General features: G+C 49.8%; 1 protein-coding gene across 13 annotated transcripts in view; it reads right to left on the reverse strand.

Annotated features, from left to right (window-relative positions):
• CADPS (calcium dependent secretion activator) overlaps positions 1–14,658 on the reverse strand; it is a 294,058-nt gene that overhangs the window by 164,144 nt on the left and 115,256 nt on the right. For all 13 annotated transcript variants that reach the window (XM_064156993.1, XM_064156990.1, XM_064156994.1 and 10 more), the window contains exons 4-5: positions 6,926–7,006; positions 712–948 (exon numbers count right to left, since the gene is read on the reverse strand). In XM_064156993.1, the coding sequence (XP_064013063.1) occupies positions 712–948; positions 6,926–7,006 (318 nt within the window). The remainder of the gene's footprint in view (positions 1–711; positions 949–6,925; positions 7,007–14,658) is intronic.

Below are 14,658 nucleotides of genomic sequence, written 5' to 3' on the forward strand. Positions count from 1 at the left end.
TTCTAATTGTAACTACCTGTAAATATCTTGTGTACATATGTGTGGTGGTTTGGGTATTCTCTGGCCCCCCATACTTTGGAAATCACCCAGACTAGACTCAGCCAGCTCTGGACATTGAATGAAGCTTATATTTACAGCTAGCACAATAGACAAGCAGATAGTTACAGTAGACAGTTATAGACAGCAATAGACAAGGTAAAAGGTAATACAGAAACACAACAGCCCTCCCAGACACCTGAGTCCCCAGGAGGAGCTCCCAACTGCCCTTCCACCTTCTCCCACCCCTCTACCTTACCCTAGATGTTGCCTTGTGCCCCAAGGAAGAACGGAGGCTCAGCCAGGGGTGTTAGGAAGCAGGTGGATTAATCAGAGCGATGGAGGATGAGGTTAAAGAGAAGTGCAGCTCAGAGCTCAGGCTATGCTCAAACTGCCTTATCTATGTTTATACTCCTGTTCTTATACCTCTCAGCAAGCCTATGAGTGCAGTAGACATCACCCTTGTTTGCCTTTCACAGCCTGTGATCTAGTTTTCTCACCAAACCATTGTAGCTAGCCTCAAACTACCACAACATGCCTGTAAATGCAGCTTTGCTGTAAATACAGCTTCAGCTTACTTCCCAGCCACCTGAGCTGGGCTGGTAAATTTCAAGAGTGGGGGGGAAGTCCCTCTAGCCACTAAGGGTTTGCAGTGAGATGCTGGCTGCTGCTTACCTCCAGGGAGAAGGACAGGACGACGTCCGACTTGGAAAGCTGGTTCTCGTTCTCCTCTCCCATGTCAATGATGGAGGTGTTGTGGCTGCGCTTTAGCTTCTGCAGCTTGAACTCGGAGCCTCCCTTAGACACAGGCATGCTCTCGAGGTTTGCCATGAGCAGGTTGACAGAGGACTTCAGCTCCTCGATGTACATGTTCTCCATCTCTTTGGACACAAACTTAGGGAACTTGCGCTCCTTGGAGGGGGAAACAAAAACAACAGAGTCAATGGCTGCGGCCGCCAGCGACCTCCTGTGAATCCCCATGTATAGGGTTAACACTCCTGGGGAGTAACCCTGACCCTGACCCTAGGGGTCTTGACCCCTCCCCAGGGGTGGGCCACACTCCAGGTGATGGTTAGCCCACTCCCCCCACTGCCTGTGGTATAAAAGAGAGAGGCTTCCTGCTTCTGGTCTTTGCTCTCTCTCTCACCTTGCTCCCCTTTTTAGGTGCATTGGTCAGGATTCAAACCTGAGTCTCCTGCATGGCAGGCAAGAATTCTACCACTGAGGCAAGCTCCTCTCTCTTTTATACCACAGGAAGTGGGGGGAGTGGGCTAACCATCACCTGGAGTGTGGCCCACCCCTGGGGAGGGGCCAAGACCCCTAGGGTCAGGGTCAGGGTTACTCCCCCAGGAGTGTTAACCCTATACACCCCAGCAGCACATGCAGAGAGCTCTGAGAGCACAGAGCTCCCACAAAGTAGAGGACAAATTAAAGCTTCTGCCTGTGTAAGGGAGAAACATTATTGTTAGCTTCCCACAGAACTACTGCTTGGTACTTATCCAGCTGTACTGCTCCTTGCCCACGCTTGCACTGCATTGATTTCTCTCTCTGCTAATGGCCTTCTTCACATATATGTACTCACGACTACAGTATCACAGTATCACAGTACCACCAAGGTTGGAAGAGACCTCATAGATCATCAAGTCCAACCCTTTACCACAGAGCTCAAGGCCAGACCATGGCACCAAGTGCCACGTCCAGTCCTGCCTGGAACAGCTCCAGGGACGGCGACTCCACCACCTCCCCGGGCAGCCCATTCCAGTGTCCAATGACTCTCTCAGGGAAGAACTTTCTCCTCACCTCCAGCCTAAATCTCCCCTGGCGCAGCCTGAGGCTGTGTCCTCTTGTTCTGGTGCTGGCCACCTGAGAGAAGAGAGCAACCTCCCCCTGGCCACAACCACCCTTCAGGTAATTGTAGACAGCAATAAGGTCACCCCTGAGCCTCCTCTTCTCCAGGCTAACCAATCCCAGCTCCCTCAGCCTCTCCTCGTAGGAGAGGACACTCCAGGTCAGGCCTGAGCTGAACTTTGTGTCTGACAGCAATTTACTGATGAGTCAAAGGATGCTGACAGCCAGGCAGCTGTTGACCAGTCTCTCATAGGTGCCAACTCTTTTTAAAACACTTTGGGGCTTCATTACTTTTCTAGGTGTGAAAGGAACCCAAGGAGGGGGAAACCAGCAATGGGTATGTGGACATATGTGGTCCTTCTTCCAGCAGGACAAAGGAGTAAACCAGCCTTTTCATGACTTGCTATGCTCATGTCTCCCTCTAACCAGACAACTTTGCACTGTGAGACCTTCCAAAGCTGCCTGTTGTTAACAGGATCTTTAAGCATTACAACCAAAGGTGACATTGAGAGCAAGATGTGATGCTCCTCATGTGTGTTCTCAGCTTTGAACTGCTGCACATGCTCCAGCTTGGTAAGCATCACTGGCTTCAGTCCTATGCCTTCTGACAACTCTGCCCATGTCCCTGAATCTGTTCAGGGTTTGAATGTCTCTCAGTGGGTTATAAGAGACTGTGTAAGGCATACGACTGCAAAGCAGTGTCTGCAGCCAGGGAACTTGAGGCTGCTGTGCAAAGTATCTTAGTGGTAATTCACAGCACTGTAAAATGCAGTTCATAAAATGTATGCAAGATGAGAAAACAAGGTCATGTTTCTTCTAGAAGGCTGTCATCAGGATGCTGAGAAAGTACTCTGCTGGTTTTTGCATCAGTCCTCAATAGCTTACCCATTACAGGCACTGGTCACAGCAGCCCTTGCTGCTTAACTAAGCAGTTAGTCTTCTGTTTCCAGTCTCAATCTCGGGAAGCAATTCCTTCATGCAAGTTAGACCTGGCATAAGATAAACTACCTAATCAGTCTGGTTTATTGCCTATGCCTCATATAAGCTACAAGCCACCCCCAAGAAAAAAAAAACCCACAACTGTTTTGTAGATTCTGAGAACTATTGCTGAAGAAATTATGTCCAAACATTATTGCTTGTTGACTCTGCTGCTGTTCATCTCTTCAGGGACTAAAATTTTAGCACTGGCCCCACAAACTTCTTCTGAAGTGTGCTGAGACATTTCACTGTGTGCCACCAGCAACTTCTCACACTGAGGATAAGAACAGGTAGTCTGAAGTGACACATAACAATTTAACCAGGGCTGGGTCTAACTGGAATGCAGAGATGCAGATGTGATCCTAACTCACCCACCAGGCTGCAGGTAAAGCTGGGGGAAATCTGGAGGAAGGAACAATCTAGAAAGGGTAGAAGTCATCTCCATATGTACTTGGAGCATGAAAAGGACCAGAAATGGGGACAAGTGTGGTGAGATGCTGAGTTAAGAGACTCAGAGGAATGACCAGTAGAGTAGGATAGAGAGTGGGTCTGACCCGCTGCAGCAGTTCTGCTATGAGGACAGGCTACAAGAGTTGGGGCTCTGCAGCCTGGAGAAGAGAAGGATTTGAGAAGACCTTGGAGTAGCCTTCCAATATCTGAAGGGGCCTACAGGAGGGCTGGGGAGGGATTATTGACAAGGTCTTGTAATGACAGGACAAGGGGGAATGGGTTTAAACTGGCAGAGGGGAGACTCAAACTAGATGTTAGGAAAGGGTTCTTTGCAGTGAGGGTGGTGAGACACTGGCACAGGTTGCCCAGGGAGGTTGTGGCTGCTCCCTCCCTGGAGGTGTTCAAGGCCAGGTTGGATGAGGCCTTGAGCAACCTGTTCTAGTGGGAGGTGTCTCTGCCTACGGCAAGGGGTTGGAACTGGCTGATCCTTGAGGTCCCTTCCAACCTAAACCATTCTATGATTCTATGACCCCAAACAGACATATTACTCTGGTATTATTTAGTTACCCATACACATCCCCCTTGCCCTTGAGGCCAGGTGACTGGATGGGTGGAAAGACAGCAAAGGAGACCAGAGCACTTGCTACTGCAGAGAAAAACAGAGTGATGCCTTGGCACTGCTAAGCTTGCAGCTGTAATGCTGCTCTCACTGAGCTGCTGGAAAAGCACAACATGCAGAGTGAAAAGCCTGTCCACATTCAGCTCTAAAACATCTGCTTGACTTCCAGCATGATCTTCGAGCTGGCTGGCTCCAAGGCTGGGCTTACATGCTTTGATGAAGTCAGGCTCAGCAGGGAACCCTGCCTAGTGCTGCACTGGCACTGTGCTGAGCTGCTCTCTCTTAGATACACGAGGAAGTAAAAAGCCCCAGAGCTGTGCCTCAGCATCCAGAGGCAAGAAAGCTGGTGTGCACAGTGCCTTCCTCAAGGTCACAACACTCCACAGCCTTTGTTGTCTCTGAAGTACAAATGTCCCATGGTGAATTTCTTCATTTATTAACGAGGTATTAATTTGCCTTTAGCACCAAATCTCCAAGAAGGCCACCTCAGGGCTGGTTTCATCAGCACTCTAAGCCTCCCTGGGCAGTCAATCTGCATTAAAAGCTGCAAACTGGAGATAAAATTGGAAATGCTATCCTTTCCCTGAGCTGAATTGTGAGCCTGCCCTATGCCAGAGGAAAAGCAACCTTGACCAGAAAGGAGGATACAGGGGACTCAAAAGGTCAGTTGGATGCCTTCAAAAGATAGTATTCATGGACCTGAAAGAACAAGGTTTCTTCTAGGCAGGTGCTGAAGGGACCTGACATTCTGGAGAGAAAGCCTGCAGCAGCACTGTGAAAGAGATTAAATATCAATACCTGTCAAGTGGATCACAGCTAAGTCACTTTTACTCCACACCAGCCTGCAACCCGCACAGCTGCATTTTGAAAGATGAATTATGCACAGGGGAACTATCAGGTTGTGCTGGGGGCCTTCCCCTGACTGCCTCACACAGGGCCAGCAGCAGCATGGTTTGTTTTTAGCATCCTAGGGGAAAGACTGAAAAGGGTAAATTCTCACCTGCAAAAAATAATTCAAGCAGCTGCTGCCACTGCTGCCTGCTGCTGAACCAAGCACACTCTTGTCCCCCATGCCAGAGAGAGACAACAAAACGATGGCACCAGGCAATCTCACCCTGGCACCTAGTGCCCAGCTGCCTTTCTCAGAGGCAGGGCAGCTGTGCTCTGTGCAGGGGCTCACACTGCAGCTCAGATAAAAAACACCATGGGTTTTCTTGGCAGTCAAATGGCAAAGGGCCAGCTGCTGAACAAAGGAGCTGCAGTCGGCTCGCTGCTTCGCTGAGCCATCCTCTGGCCACCTGGTCCTTGGCCACCTTGCTGTCTTTGTCAGTGAAGTGGGGGAAAGCAGGACCTGCCTCCCCAAAGATGCAATGCCTGTAGCTGCTCAGTGGAAGCATTACTGTGCAGTTAGCTGAACAGGTGTTGCCAGCATCCTTGCTAACACCTGCCTATAAATGAAATCACTCTGCTTTTCAGGCTCAGGGATACCACTATGGCTGCAAACGGCTCTGATACTACCTCAGGAAAAAGAAACCAAACAATTTGGACACAGCTCAGTGCTGGGGGAACAGCTGCTGAAAGGGAAGCCTATAGCTTGAACTACATATCTCTGATTTTCCTTCTTGTAATGGTTTCTTGATTCTCAGGAACAGTCTGAAGGCTTCAGGCCCATGAGATTTTAGTGGTGACTTAGAAAGAGGCAAGGAAACAAATTCAGCCACATTGATGTCACCAGGACTGAGGGTTTGTGTTCATCTATGATCCATCAGAGGCCACATGAATCTGTGCTGTGTAAGGGTGTGATTTTAGCTAGAGAGCTGCCTCCTTACAGAGGAGTCTCTAGGCAGTCTGGCTGTGTGCCTCATGAAAACTGTGGAGAGGTCCCATGCCTGCTGCTCCAAATGGCAGTGACATCTGCATGGTGCTGGTAACCTGACTGCTCTAAGTGAAGTGTGGACTGCAGCAGCAGAAGTGTGGCCAGCAGGGTGAGGAAGGTGATTCTTTCCCTCCACTCTGCTCTGCTGAGACCCCACCTGGAGTACTGCATCCAGGTCTGGAGCCCCCATCACAAGGGGGATGTGGAGATGCTGGAGTGTGTCCAGAGCAGGGCCAGGAGGATGCTCAGAGGGCTGCAGCAGCTCTGCTGTGAGCACAGACTGAAAGAGTTGGAGCTCTTCAGACTGGAGAAGAGGAGGCTCCCAGGTGACCTTCTTGTGACCTGTCAGTATCTGAAGGGGGCCTACAAAAAAGCTGGGGAGGGACTTTTTAGGCTCTGAGGGAGTGACAGGACTGGGGGGAATGGAGCAAAGCTGGAGGTAGGGAGAGTCAGACTGGCCATGAGGAGGAAGTTGTTCAGTATGAGAGTGGTGAGAGCCTGGAATGGGTTGCCCAGGGAGGTGGTTGAGACCCCATCCCTGGAGGTGTTTCAGGCCAGGCTGGATGAGGCTGTGTGCAGCCTGCTCTAGGGTAGGGTGTCCCTGGGCATGGTAGGGGGGTTGGAACTGGCTGATCCTTGTGGTCCCTTCCAACCCTGAATGATTCTATGATTCTATGACTTGTTTGGGACAACACTTCTGGAGCATCTCTACTGAGGCAGCATCTTCCTAAGGGCAGGGAATTGTGGCTCCCAGTAGGCCAGCAAATGGCACAAACTCTGTCAGGGCAACTCCTGGGTCCTTTTTACATGCCTTAGTCCCTAACACAGAGGTTTGACAAAGAGTGCTCAGACATGTACATGCAGATCTAGCTGGAGCACTTCAGGACAATATCTCCCCCACCTCTGAGGATTCCTAAGGGACTTTGCCCATCACAATACCTTTGTCTGCAGTTGTTGTTCAGTTTGTAGTTAAAACTCTGCTAACACTTCAAATTAAAAATCTGATAATTTTTAACTGGGAGAAGAAACCTGTGAGAGAAGGACCTGGGGACTGCACCAAACTACTTTTGTGATTCTATATGAAGAGCTTATTAACAGGGAAGCCTTTTTTTTTTTACCTTGGCAATTTGCTCTGCCATCTGAAGACGTCCATCCAACTCGCGTCTGATCTGTGCAGCTTGTTCATCTGGGTTGTCCAGCTGTGCAAAAGCAAAAGGCAAGTCAAGGTGAATAATCAACCAGTGCAGCAACTCTACAAGCAGTTCAGTTCTTCAGCACGAGCAGTTGTGTGAGGATTTAGGAGTTACCCACCCCCCACGCTCTAATGAAATCACCCAGACTAGACTCAGCTGGCTGGCAGTTAAGGAATGAAGCTTTATATGCACAGCTTAGCACAAGGTACAAGCAGAGAGTTACAATCTCTACAGCTATAGACAGAAATAGACAAGTTAAAAGTGATGCAGAAGCACAACAGCCCTCCCAGAAATCAGAGTCCCCAGGAGGGGCTCCCAACCACCCTTCTACCTTCTTTCCAGCCCTCTACCTTATCCCAGACTTTGCCTTATGTGCAAGGTGAGTTTGGAGGATTGGCAAGGGGGGTTAGAAGAAGAAGGATTAGAATCATAGATTCATAGAATCAACCAGGTTGGAAGAGATCTCCAAGTTCATCCAGTCCAACCTAGCACCCAGCCCTAGCCAATCAACCAGACCATGGCACTAAGTGCCTCGTCCAGGCTTTGCTTCAACACCTCCAGGGACAGTGACTCTACCACCTCCCTGGGCAGCCCATTCCAATGGCAGATTAGCTACACAGAAGAAGCCCAGGGAGAAATACAGACTCTGAGAGACAGAGACATACACTCTGTCTTATCTATGTTTGTGTCCTTGTTTTTATATACCTCAGCAAGCCTATGAGTGCAGCAGACATCACCAGTGTCTTCTTTTCACAGCCTATCATAGAATCATAGAATCATAGAATCATAGAATCATAGAATCAACCAGGTTGGAAGAGACCTCCAAGATCATCCAGTCCAACCTAGCACCCAGCCCTATCCAGTCAACCAGACCATGGCACTAAGTGCCTCAGCCAGGCTTTGCTTCAACACCTCCAGGGATGGTGACTCCACCACCTCCCTGGGCAGCCCATTCCAATGGGAAATCACTCTCTCTGTGAAGAACTTCCTCCTAATATCCAGCCTATACCTACCCTGGCACAACTTGAGACTGTGTCCCCTTGTTCTATTGCTAATTCCTCTCATTAAAATATTCCAATTAGCCTCAAACTAGCACAAGTTGTATTACAGCCTCAACTAAGTACAGCATAGATGGAGTGGCAATGGGCTCTGCTCTGGGAAAGAGCCCCCACCACAGCACACACATAATGTTCACCATCCCAAAGCAGGTATAACCAGGGGGCTGTGCAGACCCTGGTTTGATGCTTGGCCAGCTGCTTCCTGGGGCTGAGCATCCTCATCCCGAGGTCTCACATCCACTTCACCCTGTGAGCCAGTAAGCCTTGTCCAGTGATACCCTAGAGGCTTGAAAAGCAGAGTGCCCTCCAGAGGCTATAGCCTTGCTGCTGCTGCTGCTTGGGAAGCCACAGCAGCACAGCGGCAGGGCAGGACACACACAGCAGGTGCAGGTCACCATCTCCTGCTTGCCATCCAGAACACTCCAGCAGGCAGCTCAGCAGAACTGCACAGCAATAACGTTTGCTTATTTTCTTTCCCTGGTACTGCTGCATCCCTGTGCCTCCACCCAAGTTGTGCAATTCCTTTTCCTGCAGCCCTCAGCAGATTTGACTTAGTTATTTTGCTTTGCGCCACATTGCCCACAGCTCTGAGGGTCAGTGCTCGGTGTCTGTCTGGCCCTGAAATATCTTCTGAGGGGAAAATGTTGTTTCTACCAGTTAAGCAAGTAATTACAGAACACGTGGAAGGGGCACAGTAACTGCTGCAAACAGTTTCCCATTGGTAGGGCTCGGGGCAGAGCTGTTGTTTTTAGTGGGAACACACAGACATAAATTACTGAACAATGAAAAGCACAAAATCAACAAAGAAGTTGACAGCTGCTGTAATGAGGTGGCAATTTTAGAGCTGCTTTCCAGGCTAGCCACTCTTTGGGGTGGCCACAGCAAAATGTGCAGCAGTAAGGTGCTCACAGTGCTGCCAAGAAGCACCAAACTAAGCCCAGTCTGGTGCAGAGCCTCACCGTTTTGGCTCGCCTCCTCGAGCAAATGTGACTTCAGAGCTTGCTCCCCAAGATAAACACCACTTTGCAAAGTACTGACCCCTTCTGCCCATCAGGCAAAGCAATTGCCACAACCTGCTGTCATTCAGCTGTCCCTCTGACTGCTACACACAAATGAGCTGTCCTGGCTGGCTTGGGTTGCGCTAACCACCTCCCCGGGTTTTATCCTCCTCGGGAGACAAACTGCTTGACAGACAAAGGCTTGGCTGGTGCAGTGCAGTCTGGAAAGTTACAGCTACAGCACCAACCAAAGTTTCAATTCTCAGCCTGATGAATGATGAGCTCAGCCATTAGCACTCCCCAGGCGGGCTGAAATGCACCACATGTCCCCAGCACTTTCCACAGCATCTTCCTGGGCGTCTGCCTGTGCGTCCTGCAGCTGCCCTCTCTTGCTCACACTTGTGCAGCTCTGCACATGTGCACACACGTGTTTGCACATTGCTTCACCACTGATGACTCTCCAGAGAGTGGCATCCATTATGGTGAAGACTGTGGGAAAGCTGAAGTTTTGATTAGCCTCCATTACCGACTTGAATGAGGAAGGAAACTACCAAGTGTCCTGACCACGACCCACATCCACCAAAGCTTCAGTGACCTCTGCCAGGGTCACACAGCTTTCACTGACATCAGCTGCACCACTTAACCTGCCGCCTTCATCTGCATAATCCTGCTCCCAAACCCAGTGCAGAGCCATGAACCACTGGCACCTTGCACAGAATCACAGAACCCTCCAGGCCAGAAAGGACCTCTGAGATCATCAAGTCCAGCCATTTTGCCCACGCCACCAAGCCTGTCACTAAACCATGTCCCAGGCACCAGGTCTGTATGGCTGCCAGATCTATGTGGCTTTTAAACATGCCCAGGGACGGCGACTCAACCACCTCCCTGGACAGCCTTTTCCTGTTGCTGAGAACCCCTCCCATGATTTTTTTCCCCCCTAACATCCAGCCTAAACCTCCCCAACGCAGCTTGCAGCCATTCCCTCTCATCCTGTCGTTAGCTGTGACAAGAGACCACTGCCTACCTCTCTACAACCTCCCTGACAATACAACCAACTCTATGGAGCTCACCAGGGAGGAGGCTGAAGGACTTGGAGTAGGGATGCTGAAGAATGTGGCACATTGCATTTGCCACACAAGTACCTCTCATACCTCTAGCTATGTTGTTACTAATAAATCTAACTTATCTACAGCTGTCCCTGCTTGTTCATGGCGAAACCTCCCCCAGTGTGCAAACATCTCTGAGAGCTGCTTCGCTAAGCGCAGGAAAGGCACAACCAACTCTATGGACCTCACCAGGGAGGAGGCTGAAGGACTTGGAGTAGGGATGCTGAAGAATGTGGCACATTGCATTTGCCACACAAGCACCTCTCATACCTTCAGCTATGTTGTTACTAATAAATCTAACATATCTACAGCCATCCCCAGTCATTCATGGAGAAACCTTCCCCAGTGTGCAAACATCTCAGGCTGCACCAGGGAAAATTCAGGCTTGAAGTGAGGAGAAAGTTCTTCACTGAGAGAGTCATTGGACACTGGAATGGGCTGCCCGGGGAGGTGGTGGAGTCGCCGTCCCTGGAGCTGTTCAAGGCAGGACTGGACGTGGCACTTGGTGCCATGGTCTGGCCTTGAGCTCTGTGGTAAAGGGTTGGACTTGGTGATCTGTGAGGTCTCTTCCAACCCTGATGATACTCTGTGTGTGTGTGTGACCTCTGAGAGCTACTTTGCTAAGTGTAGGAAAGGTACAACCAACTCCATGGAGCTCACCAGGGAGGAGGCTGAAGGGCTTGGAGTAGGGATGCTGAAGAACGTGGCACATTGCATTTGCCACACAAGCACCTCTCATACCTTCAGCTATGTTGTTACTAATAAATCTAACATATCTACAGCCATCCCCAGTTATTCATGGAGAAACCTCCCCCAGTGTGCAAACATCTCCAAGAGCTGCTTCACTAGGCATAGGAAAGGCACAACCAACTCTATGGAGCTCACCAGGGAGGAGGCTGAAGGGCTTGGAGTAGGGATGCTGAAGAACGTGGCACATTGCATTTGCCACACAAGCACCTCTCATACCTTCAGCTATGTTGTTACTAATAAATCTAACATATCTACAGCTGTCCCTGCTTGTTCATGGCGAAACCTTCCCCAGTGTGCAAACATCTCCAAGAGCTGCCTCGCTAAGCGTAGGAAAGGTACAGACTCCCATTTCTTTGCAACTCAGAAAGAGGGGGCACTGTTTGAATTCCATCCCAGCTACAGTAATTGAGGTTAATCACCAGCTGCCCAAAATAACTCTCACCCTAAATTTAGCAATGGAGGATGCTGCTGTGGAGGAGAGCTGGTTTTGTGCACTGATAACTGTGAGCTGTCGAACTGCCTCACGCTTCGGCGCTATCTTGATTGTGCAGCTGTTCTCCGGTGATGCTACAGGTGACAAAAGCCATGCCAGGGAAAGGTCTGACTGCAGGGGATGATTTTTCTTAGGAAGCAACAATCACCCTCAGTGGCCTCCTTGGTTGTGGTCAAGTGGGTAAGGTGCTCCTTTAATAGCTATTTTCTGCTGTGCTTCTCAAAGTTAATTAGCGAGGCCAAGCCAGGCAAGCTGGTATTTAAAGGGAAGGAAAGAGATCTTCCCAGGCTGTATTTTCAGATTCTGTAGGAGAGCTCTGTGGTGAAAACTGATCTCTGGAAAAGCAGTCACTGCTGTGGCCAAGAAGATATTTTCTTCTGATGTGTGGAAGAATCATAGAATCATAGAATCAACCAGGTTGGAAGATTCATCCAGTCCAACCTAGCACCCAGCCCTAGACAATCAACCAGACCATGGCACAAAGGGTCTCAGTCAGGCTTGGCTTCAACACCTCCAGGCACAAAGACTCCATCACCTCCCTGGGCAGCCCATTCCAATGCCAATCACTCTCTCTGCCAGGAACTTCCTCCTCACATCCAGCCTAGACCTCCCCTGGCACAACTTCACACTGTGTCCCCTTCTTCTGTTGCTGCTTGCCTGGCAGAAGAGCCCAACCCCATCTGGCTACAGCCTCCCTTCAAGTAGTTGTAGACAGCAATGAGCTCTGCCCTGAGCCTCCTCCACTCCAGGTTAAAACACCCCAGCTCCCCCAGCCTCTCCACACAGGGCTGTGCTCCAGGCCCCTCCCCAGCCTTGCTGCTGTTCTCTGGACACCTTCCAGCACCTCAACATCTCTCTTGAATGGAGGAGCCCAGAACTGGACACAGCACTCAAGGGGTGGCCTGAGCAGTGCTGAGCACAGGGGCAGAAGAACTTCCCTTGTCCTGCTGGCCACACTGCTCCTGAGCCAGCCCAGGATGCCATTGGCTCTGCTGCCCACCTGGGCACACTGCTGCCTCATCTTCAGCTCCTCTCCACCAGCACTCCCAGGTCCCTCTCTGCCTGGCTGCTCTCAGCCACTCTGTTCCCAGCCTGTAGCAATGCTTGGGGTTGTTGTGGCCACAGTGTAGAACCCTGCACTTGTCCTTGTTCAATCTCATCCCCTTGGCCTCTGACCACCCATCCAGCCTGTCCAGGGTCCTCTGCAGGGCTCTCCTACCTTCCAGCAGCTCCACACCTTCTCCTAGCTTGGTATCATCTGCAAACTTGCTGATGCTGAACTCAATCCCTTGGTTCAGATCATCAACAAAGATACTGAACAGGGCTGGGCCCAGCTCTGATCCCTGGGGGACACCCCTAGTGCCAACTGCATACTGATGAAGCCCCTGCGTGTCCACCTGGCACATTCAAGCAGACTAAGATTCTTGCGACTGTGAGTAACAGCCCAGCAGCTCAGCCACTTACTGCTGCTGAGCCTGGGGAGGGCTCCTGCTGCCTTCAAAGCAAGTGGAGTGCATTTTACACAGTCGTAACACTACGTGAGGCTGTTGAGAGAGCAAAGCTGGTGCCCATAAAATACACTTTGTGAAGGAAGGCAAGAGGCAAACGCAAAGCACGCTACCGAAGCAAGGCTGAACATCCACGTGGAGCAAGACAGACCTTAATACCATTAAAACTCAATTTCTTAACTGGAGAACGAGCTATTTATTTTCTGCCATCTGCATGCCCACTTTATATTCAAACACTTGACAGCCAAATACATAAATGATTTACAAAGTCAAAGGGAAAGTGAATTAGTTTTGTTCTGCATGATGACTGCGTTATGGGTTGGCTAGGAATAAAGCAAAGATATAAATCATGAGGTTGCCCCAGTCAATTAAATGTGAAAAGTATTATAAATTTCAGCAGCTGTATGATTTGTCACATGCTCTGGGCTTTTCTTCAGCAGCTATATGACATATGTAATTTGCAATTCTCAACTGATCATTACCCAACTGCCTGCTGGTAAATTAGATGTTTTCATACTTCTACCCGCGTACGACATTAGTTCTCTCTGCTTGCCCTGCAGAGATTATCGATGGTAGTCTAACAGTTGCTAAAGTAAAAGAATCAAAATGAAAAAGAAACCCAACACACAAAAAAAAATCCCCAAAATTAAATCAGATTCTCAGGGGAACTCAGAGCTGACCTGCAATGCTGCCAGACCACGGCTGAAGGCGGTGTGGGCCATGTGTCTGCTTTAACTCCTGGTGATCCATGAACTGCAAGGAAAAGATCTTGCAGAAGATCACTAACTCTGTAAGCAAAAGCCTCCTGCCCTGGCCACAGTCTCAAAGGAAGGAGGTCATGCCTGGCTGAATGCAGTTCAAAATGAAGTGCCTTTCCTCAGAAAGCAGGAGAGGAGAGTGCACCTTGAAGAGGATGTGTCTGGAAGAGTGACTGTGAGACCTGACCCAACACCCAGCCCATGCTCCATCCTTATATCACAGAACACAGAATTAGCCAGGTTGGAAAATACCTCTAGGATCATCGAGTCCAACCTATCACCTAACACCTTCTAATTAACTAAATCATGGCACTAAGTGCCTCATCCAGCCTCCTTTTAAACACCTCCAGGCTGCCCCCACCTCCCCGGGGAGCCCATTCCAATGCCAATCACTCCTTCCATGAAGAACTTCTTCCTAACGTCCACAGCCTAAATCTGCCCTGGCACAGTTTGAGGCTGTGTCCTCTTGTTCTGTCACTGATTGTCTGGGAGAAGAGGCCAACCCCAACCTGGCTACAACCTCCTTTCAGGTAGTTGTAGAGAGCAATAAAGCCTCCCCTGAGCCTCCTCTTCTGCAGGCTGCACCCCCCCAGCTCCCTCAGCCTCTCCTCACAGGGCTGTGCTCCAGCCCCTTGCCAGCCTTGCTGCCCTTCTCTGGGCACATTCAAGATGATTTGCAATTTTTTACATATAAACACTTACTAGGGAATATTTTTTAATGGGCACTAGAAAAGGAAAGAAAGAGGTTAATTAACAGTGTTCATCATGCAAGTCTGACATTTTTAATCTTCAGGAAGACCCAGCTGCTGGTCCACAGAAGCAGATCCTTTGCTTCCAAGACCTTGAAACAAATTCACTGTGAGACTTTTACTCCTGTCATCCCAGGGGGGTGGGAGACAACCTCTCTACACTCTTAAAAGGCAGAAGCAGAGGGAAACAAACCAGCCTAAGTCATACTATCTGCAGTAAGACACACTGGCACCTTCC

Source organism: Pogoniulus pusillus, chromosome 16 (genome assembly GCF_015220805.1).
Source record: "Pogoniulus pusillus isolate bPogPus1 chromosome 16, bPogPus1.pri, whole genome shotgun sequence".
Taxonomy (NCBI): domain Eukaryota; kingdom Metazoa; phylum Chordata; class Aves; order Piciformes; family Lybiidae; genus Pogoniulus; species Pogoniulus pusillus.